The sequence below is a fragment of the Phoca vitulina genome, unplaced genomic scaffold (genome assembly GCF_004348235.1).
Source record: "Phoca vitulina isolate PV1807 unplaced genomic scaffold, GSC_HSeal_1.0 scaffold52, whole genome shotgun sequence".
NCBI classification, from domain to species: Eukaryota; Metazoa; Chordata; class Mammalia; order Carnivora; family Phocidae; genus Phoca; species Phoca vitulina.
The window spans coordinates 11585589-11594385 of NW_022589755.1; the positions used below are offsets into that span (position 1 = coordinate 11585589).

Consider the following 8797-nt stretch of genomic DNA (forward strand, 5'->3'; position numbering starts at 1 on the left):
CCCCAAACCTGTTAGGATTGTGTGTAGGCCAAGAGTCCATAGGTATTGACTTAGTAGGGGTGGGGAGGGGCTCTCCTAAATTTTTTCTTGGAGCTTTTTCTGGTTTTGCTTATTTTCAGGATCCCCGCAGAGCTTCGGTTGGGCAGCTTAAGGGGTTAGTGGTTTCACTTTGTTAATGAGGACCCCCTGGTTTAGTGAGGTAAGACTTGCCAATGTCATACACAGCAGGCTGGGGTCAAGGATCTGACCCTGGCATCCTTCCACACCTAGACATCTTCCCTGTGTCCCCACAACCCTCACCAAACCTCTTTCTCCATCCAGATTCCTTCCCTGGGACAAAAAGAATGCAGGCGGAGTTGGTTTTCACGTTTTTATTGTGGGTGTATTTCTGGTAGCGGGATAGGGCGGAGGGGCAGGCCCTCCCACGAGGCGGCAGAGGGGGCCGAGGGGGCAGAGGGGGCCGGGCGTGACAGGTGGAAAAGGAGGAGGCGCGTGGAGCTGCTTTACTCGCGGATCTTCAATTCCCGCGCCATCTGACAGAGGGCGCAGGGCAAACAAAAGGTGAGGGCCGCCCAGTCGTGCCCGACGGAGCCCTAGAGGGTGGGGGGAGAGAGAGTTAGGAGCCCCACCTTGGGTCCCAGGAGGTCCGTCCCCGCCCGGGCCCCGCGACCCGCACGCACCTGGATGTGATAGCGCTCCCGCATGCCCGTGCGCAGGGAGTGCAAGCCTCCGGGCAGGTAGGGCGCGCAACAGCACTCCCCGAAGTCGTCGGAGATGCGGCAGGCGAGGCACAGGGGGGCGAAAGTGCCGCACAGACCTGGGGGCGGGCGCAGGGCAGTCAGAGCGGGGCCCACCGGGCGCCCCGGGCCGGCTCCGGCTCGGGGAGAGGCGAGGCCGATGCTCCGCGGCGCCCAGTCGAGGGTCCCGGAGGGAATGAAGGGTTCCCAGCGGGGGTGGTTTGGAGGCTGGGAGATAGGGTTTTGGAGGGGGAGCTGGGGCCACAACGGGCAAAGTTGAGGGTGCAAGGGGACGTTGGAAGAGGTGAGGTCAGGATCCTGGGGAGTGTTGGAGGTGGGAGGAAGGGGTGAGGGCTAGAGTGTGGGAATTCAGGGTCTAAGGAAGGGAGGGGTGGTGGGGTTCGTGGGGCCTGGCCCCGCCCCCCGGAGGGAGCCGCCGGCACTCACAGACGGGCATGTCGTTGCAGCAGTCCGTGAGTCCCGTGTGCCAGTCGCTGAGCTGGGTCTGGTAGCAGCTGCTAGCGCACTGGGGCTGACTGGTCACTGGGTAGGACATGGCTGCGAAGGTGGTGGGCCAGGGTCAGCGGGCAGCCCGACAGCCCCTCCCGGACCCCATATCCCTGCCGCCCCTTCCTCTGCCGGGCAGTCTGGGCGGGGCCACCAGGCCGCCCACGGAGGGGACACCACTGCACCCCCCCTTCCTTTCCACCACGTTTGGGCACTGACAGCCCAGTCTGTCCCCATCGCCACTGCCTCCTGCACATCTGGTTGGGCTGTGGGTGGGGAACTCCTGCAAGTCTGGGGAAGGGTGGGTGCCACATCCGGGCGGGGCGAGCCGTGCGCCGCCTCCTCCACGTCTGCGCCTGGGGAGCTGGGTTCCCGCATTTCCAGGGGCCTCTGGGGTGCAATCAGGCGCCATCTGTCTTCGAAGCCAGGGCGCCCAGGGGAGGGAAGCGGCCAGGTTCCAGGGACCGGAAGGGTTCCAGTGATCCCACCTTTGCCTTTCACGTTGTCGTGCATCTCAAACTGCATCTTGCTGGCCCTGAGGAGGTGGCGGTGTTGGGGACCGCAGAGGTGGCCGCGGTGACAGTGGCTGAGTCTGTCCAAAGGTTGCTGGATACTGGGGGAGGGGCGGGCAAGGAGCAGGGGCACTGGGGGCTGGGTTCTCAGGGGGAAGGGCACTGGGGAGAAAGAGGCCAAGTCAGCCTGCCAGCTGGGAGAAACATGGAGTAGGGATGTATGGGGTGGGGGCGAGAAACTCGCCCATCTCTGTACCGCTGCCCGACAGACCCCACAGGACCTTCCCCATACCAGAGGTAGAGCTGGAGACAGAGACCAGGGGACAGAGACAGGCAGAGTCAGAGACAAGGGGAGGAAGAGATCAGAGCCAGGTGCCCATAGAGATGCCACCAGTAACACTCACACCTGCCCAGGGCTTTGACTTCTCTGCAAGCCCATTTCGCAGATGGAACACTGAGGCTCAGAGAGGTGAAGAGAAATGCCCCACATCCGACGGCCCAGGCCAAGGAGGTTAGTAGAGGCCGCGCTGGGCCCCAGGACTTCCAGATTCAACCCCGCGCCACTGAGGTTGAGAAGGTGGACACGGAGGGCATTGAGAAAGACAGAAGTGTCCACCGAGACAGTCAGAGATATGCAAGGGACAGAGATGTCAGGGGAGCAGGGTGGGGGGGGGACACAGAGAAGAGGCTGTGGGCGGATGCTCCTACCTGCAGGAGACAGCAATGGCGATGATGCAGACAGGCGTGGGTGAGCCCGGCACTGTGTTCTGTCTCTGGCCGGGAGCTGCTTATATTGGGGCGGGCCACACAGCCCTGGGCGGGGCTCTGACGGAGGTGCCCAGGGAGCCCAGCCGGTCTGGCTGACCCTCTTCCCCCCACAGGAACTTCCCCTCCCTGGCTCTCCATCCCCCATCCCCCCTTTTCCCCTCCAGCTCTTGTGGGACCGAGGAAATCAGGGAGGGGGCCAGGGATGCGGAGCTGGGAGGGGAGACAGAAAGGGGAGCAGGCAGGGAGAGACAGGGGGTGAGGGGAGAGAAGGCAGAGGGGAGGCGCAAGGGGCGCAGCTGGGCCACAGTGCAGAGACCCAAAGAGAGGGACGACAGAGAGACGGGGAGGGAATGGGGGACACAGAGACAGAAGGGGAGAGGCCCAGGCGGGAGAGAGAGAAGGAGATTCAGAGAGATGGACAGAGACGAAGACATAGAGAGATGGAGAGAGAGATGCCGAGACAGGGACAAAGATCTGGGGGAGAAACAGCAGAGAGAGGAGCCAGATTCAGAGAAGAGACACAGAGGTGGAAAGTGGAGAGGCCGGGAGGTGGAGGAAGGAATGGGGGGTTCAGGAGAGTGCAGTGGGGGCTCCCTTGTGAGGGCCTCTCCTGTCCCCCTGAGTGCGGTTCCCACTTCCCTGGAAGAGGGGGTACCGTCCTCCCATTTGGGGCCACCAGGCCCATGGGGGGCAGTGTGTTTTGGGGGTGACCCATGCTGAAACCAAAGTAAATATATACAACTCACTCGACCTTCAAACTGGGAAGGGAGGAGGCTGGGAACCGAGAAACTGTGCTTCTGGAAGGAGATGGATGTGGCCCAGGACTGGGGGTGGGGGGGGGGAACAGGGGGGGGGGGGGGGGGGGGGGGGGGACTCCGGGGGGGGGGGGGGGGGGGGGCCGGACTCCTGGGTCTGAGGGAGGAGGGGCTGGGGCTTCATCTGGGCCCCTAACAGAGGAGGGAGAGGGGCTCAGATTCTGGCTGGGGGTGTAGACTCTTGGGTTAGGCTAGGCTGCGCCCCTGAGTGTGCAGGGGTCCTGGGATTTTTGATGCTGGGCTCCTGAGGGGTGAAAGAGCGAGGGGCCTGGAGGCCTGAGTCACCAAAGTCTGCCCCCAACAGGCCTGGCAGGGTTGGAAGTGACTCAGTGAGGGAAGCAGCATTAGAGTCGGGTGGGGTTTCCAGCACGGGTGTCACCCCAAAAATGTAGGAGGTGCTGGAAAATTGGGGTGTCACCTGCAGAGAAGGTGGTGGTGTCACCTCACTGGGAATGGGTATGGGGTGATGGCAGGTGGATCACCCTATCCGCCTGGGATCCCAGCTTTTCCCTCACCTCCCAATCCAACCCACAGCAGGACCCAAGTCTTGGTCTCCCAGCACCACCCAGATGGCTCGCTGTCCTTGTCCCCAGACTGCTGGGTGGCACTCAGCGTTTTTCTGGTGCGTGTCTGTCACTTGGTCCAGGAGCCTGAATGTCTAGGAACATCTTCTCTCCACTTCTGGTCTAGTGTCCCTGTGCCCCCATCTCTGCATCTTTGCCTCGCTAGCTCTGTATCTCTTTCCTGATCTGTGCCAGTCTGTTTCCAAGTTGCTCTGGTTCTCTGTCTCCCCATCTCTGAGTCTCTGTTCCCCCAAGCTGTGTGTCTCCTGCCCTCATCCCCGGGTCTCTGCCTCCCATCCCCACATCTCCATCTCCAGGCCTCCCCACGGAGGCAGCCCCAGGGCCCCATCCCCCAGCTGGCCAGACCATGATCTGCAGGTGACTCAGGGTCAATCATCTCTGAGGACCCCAGGGCTCCCAGGATGACAACCCGAGTTGTCCTCGGGTTTCCTCTCCCCACTCTGACACAGCCTGGGGGCTGCAATTAGACAGCAACTCATGTAGATGAGGAAAGCGGGTGGGGAAGCTGTGAGGTGGCCTGCTTAGGGGTGAGGAGGAGGGCAGGGGCAGGAAGAGCAGGGGCCTGGGGCCTGACCAGTGGCCATGGCTGTCTCCGAGCACCTGGTATCCATCCTCTCAACAGGGTTGCCGGATAAAATATAGGATGCCCAGTTAAATGTAAATTTCAGGTAAACAACAACAACAACAACAACATTTTTTTTGGCGTAAGTATGTTCCATGCCATCTTTGGGATATACTTATACTAAAAAAGGTATTTATTGTTCATCTGAAATTCACCTTTAACTGGGTGTCCTGTATTTTTATCTGCTAACTCTGGAACCCTGCCTTTAAAGACAGAGGAGAGGAATCCAAGTCCCTGGCCCCTCTTTTTCCAGAACCCAGGATCCCAGGCCTCCAGCTCTTCTTCCTCAGGACCTGAGAGTCCAGGTCCCGATCCCCGTCCTCCTCTCCCCTAGAATCCATGATTGGGGGCGGGCACCCAGCTCCTATTCCCTCAGAACCCAGGAATTCAGGCTCCCAGCCCCTTTCTCTCCAGAATCCAAGCGTCCAGGTCAGGTCTTGGTCCAGTTGCCCAATGTGGGTTTCATAAGGTGGGTGGTGCCATCCATGGCCCTCGTGGAACCGGTCGGGCAGAGCAGACAAGTGAGATTGTCCCCTCTTCCCATCCTGAGCCTGCTGCTTCCTCGAGGGCCAGCCCAGTGGGGCTGGGAGCAGAACAGGCGCTCAGTGGAGTTCTGGGTGGGACACCGTGTCTGGGTTTGGGTGTGTTGTGTCTCTGCGTGTGGTGTGTGCGTCTCTCTCTGGGTGCTGTGTGTCCCTGTGGGGGTTGTCCCCATGTCTCTGTGTGTTCTGGGGTGTGGCATGTGAGGGGGTCTTTTCTATTTGTGTGTCTATATTGCCTTTCTGAGATTCTACCCACTGTGCATCTCCCCCCTCCCCCCCCGCCCACTGTGCATCTGGTTCAGGTGTGGTCGGTTGTCATGGTTCTAGAACTCCAACTGGATTAAGGCAGGAGTGATTTATTGAATAGGAGCCTCGTGTGATGGGTTCCAGAGCCAGAAAACCTGGGTTCAAATTCTCATAGCCTCTTCCTGGCCATGAAAACTTCAGCCAATCACTAAGCTTGCCTGGACCTTGGTGTGTCCATCTTTAAAATGAGTGGTGGCAAATAGGGTGGTTGCGAGGATTCGACGAGTTAGTTCATGGGAAGGGCTTAGAACTGTGCTTGGCACTCGGAAACGTTTTGTGTTTCTGCAGCTGATGACAGCAAGGTGCTGTTCTAGCTGCTGGAGACACAGTTGAGAAGGAAACCAAGTCTTCTCGTGGGCCTGGCTGGGTTTGAATGAGTGGCCTGCCTGTGGCTGGGCGTATAATTGCATACCTGGGGTGTCTGATTTGCATGTGGAATAGGATATTTCTTTTTTTTTTTTTTAAAGATTTTTATTTATTTATTTGACAGAGAGAGACACACAGTGAGAGAGGGAACACAAGCAGGGGGAGTGGGAGAGGGAGAAGCAGGCTTCCCGCTGAGCAGGGAGCCTGATGCGGGGCTCGATCCCAGGACCCTGGGATCATGACCCGAGCCGAAGGCAGACGCCCAACGACTGAGCCACCCAGGCGCCCCGGAATAGGAGATTTCTGTGTGTGTTGTCAGTAAGGGTGATTATGTGATTGTGTGCTGATGTTTATGTTTGTGTTTGTGGGTGAGTGCGCGTGGTGCATGTGATTCTCTGATTGTGTGGGTGCAAATGAAGATCCCACTAAGCAGGTATTGAGGGCACATGTTCGGTGTGATCTTACATTTCTGACCCCGAGATGCCAGGGCTGTGCCTGTATTTGGGGTCTTGAGAACCCCTCTCAGCTCCTCCTTTTCATGTCCCACAGGTGACCCTGGGAGGGTGACTTCTCCCAAAATGATCCTCAGTTTCTTCTCCTCCTCCTTCTTCCTTTTCTTCCTTTTTATAAGATTTATTTATTTATTTGAGCGGGGAAGGGGCCGAGGGAGAGGGAGAGAATCTCAAGTAGACTCCCAGCTGAGCACAGAGCCCGACACAGGGCTTGATCCCAGGACCCCAAGATCATGACCCAAGCCGAAATCAAGAGTTGGATGTTCAACCGACTGATCCACCCAGGTTCCCCAAAGCCTCAGTTTCTTCTTACTGGGGATAGGGGGCCCTGTGTCCTCGGATGAAACACCTGTGTGAAAGGGAAGGTGGGAGGAGATGGGTGAGGCGAGGGAGAGGCTGAGAAACACGATGGGGACACAGAGAGATGGTCAGGACGGGGACAGAGGAATAGCTGCCCAGAGAGGTTTGTCCATCCATTCGATAGGCATTTGCTGAGCTCCTGTGATGTGCCAGGACCTCTGCTGGGCATTGGTTCAAGGTGTGGGGGAAAGCAGAGAGGCCCAGAGAGATGCCCCACGGTGGCCCACTCTTCTCCATGGTGGGACTTAGTGACAGTTCTGAGTGATGGAGGTGCAGCGATGGAGAGGGACAGAGAGGACCCTGCCCCTCCCCAGTCCTTTCTGAGGCCCAATCTGTCCAGATGAAAGAACAGAGGCCATGGGGGAAAGGCCCCTCCCAGGCTGGGGGCACCCCCATGAATCATTTTCTTATCATCTCCTAATAGGATAATGACACACCTGCCCCCTCCTAATCACTATTTTTGACCCCAACCAGGTCCAACGCCCACAGTGAGAAGGGTTGGACAAGTCTGGTATTTGGAAATCAGGAGAGGAGATACTTGAAAGCCCCAGTCCTAGGTCCTTCCAACCCCAGGACCCAGGAGTCCTAGGCCCCAGCCCCCTACCCCACCCCAGGAGTCCCCGCTTGCAGCCCCTCTCTTTTGTTTGCTGTCTACTTTTTCTAACCTCCCTGGGCCTGTTTTTACCTCTTTGCCTGTTTATCTCCATCTGTGTTTTGTGTCTCTCCTGTCTCTTCACATTTGCATCTTGATTCTTCCTTACTGGGCATCAATTTTCTCACTTGTAAAATGGGGATTATAATAATCTGATCTCTTAGAACTGTAATGAGGAAGACATGCGATAATTATGTGAGATGCTTCGCATAGAACCGGGGCCACACACAGTCCACGCCATACAAGAGAGAGCTCTCTTATAATTATTGTTTTTACTATTTTAATCTCTCTTGGTATCAATGTTTTTCTCTTTGTCTCCATGTGAGTTTCAAGTCTCCTCCCGCTCTGGGTTCCCCTGGCAGACAGCACCCTGGCTTCCCTTTCCGGGGAGGTGGAAAGGGCACACCGAGGCCAGAGCTTCCCCTAAGCCTCCTCCTCCTCATTTCTATTCTAAGCCCCACCTCACGAGACCCAGAACTCTTGCCTGGGGACAAGGCCTGGCTCCAATCCCATAAATAGCCACATAAAATCTGAAACCTCAAATCCGTCATCCCGGGGCAGGCCAGCGACTCTTGGGAGTCCCCGTCCCTACACCCCGACCTTTCAGGTTCCCAGCTCCCTCCTTCCTCAAGATCCAACCATTCAGATGCTCCTCAGACCCTGAAGTCTAGGTTCCTCTGTCCCTCCTCCCTCAGATCCCCAGCCCCTCCTCCCTCAGGACCACGGAGTCCAGACTTCTCAAGTCCCCATCCTCCCTTAGGACCCAATGATGAGGCCAGCGAGCTGCGCGAGCGGCCGGACCCCACTTCCGGGGCGCTTCTGCCATCCACCACGCCCTCGGCTACCACCCCTTTGCGTTTTTCCAGAGGCGGGCCTGAACCGGGAGCGCTCCTCCGGAGGCTGGCTGTGATAAGCTACCCATGACGTCAGTCACTAGCTTCCAGCCAATAGACGCTCCGCCTCCTATCGCCCTGGACCACTTGGGGCACGTTTCCCTGGTAGGCGGAGCCCACGGCCTAAATCGGGCAGCGATAGGCTCTGGAGGACGCCAGTCTCCGCTAGTCTCTGCCAGGCAGCCAATAGGCCGGGCACCTGGGGGTGGGAATCCCGCGGCGCCCCGCAGAGGCTGGAGCGGCTCGGGAGGGAAACGGGTTCTGCGGGTCCAGTCGGTAAGCCCTTTCCAGCACGCCCAGTACTGGGATTCTGGACATAGTTCGGAGGGGAAACGGCGAGGTTTGTTGGGGTTGAAGGCGGAGGGGGCCGCTTAGCCCGGGCGACCGCGCATTTTGCTTTGTTGGGGAAACTGAGTCCCAGACAGTCATGTCTCCATTCCATTCCTCTCAGCCTCAACCTGATTTCTCGGCTGCGCCTACCCGGCCTGCACACCCATCCGTTCAGTCTCTCCTGCCCTCATTCTCTCTCCCACTCGCTGGCTTTCCCATTAGCTTCTGTTGCTACTCACTCGCTCGCTCATCACACACTCAGCCACCTATTACTTAAACGTTTCCCGAGGC

At 58.3% G+C, this 8797-nt stretch overlaps 1 protein-coding gene across 1 annotated transcript; it reads right to left on the minus strand.

The window, feature by feature from the left end:
• Positions 1 to 394: 394 nt before the first annotated feature.
• CNFN (cornifelin) lies at positions 395 to 2519 on the minus strand. Its single transcript, XM_032388931.1, has 4 exons — positions 2465 to 2519; positions 1185 to 1295; positions 681 to 817; positions 395 to 593 (listed from the first exon to the last, which is right to left on the minus strand). The coding sequence occupies exons 2-4, from the start codon at positions 1291 to 1293 to the stop codon at positions 504 to 506; spliced, it is 336 nt and encodes a 111-aa protein (XP_032244822.1). The 5' UTR covers positions 1294 to 1295; positions 2465 to 2519; the 3' UTR covers positions 395 to 503.
• Positions 2520 to 8797: the final 6278 nt, after the last annotated feature.

What these genes read in the sequence shown, in the direction of transcription:
- CNFN (XM_032388931.1), bottom strand. Translation starts at nt 1,293, where the DNA reads ATGTCCTACCCAGTGACCAGTCAGCCCCAGTGCGCTAGCAGCTGCTAC. An exon ending in CTGCAACGACATGCCCGTCT is followed by an intron (nt 818 to 1,184) that starts GTGAGTGCCGGC and finishes GCCCGCCCCCAG; the next exon opens with GTCTGTGCGGCACTTTCGCC. An exon ending in GGGAGCGCTATCACATCCAG is followed by an intron (nt 594 to 680) that starts GTGCGTGCGGGT and finishes CCCACCCTCTAG; the next exon opens with GGCTCCGTCGGGCACGACTG.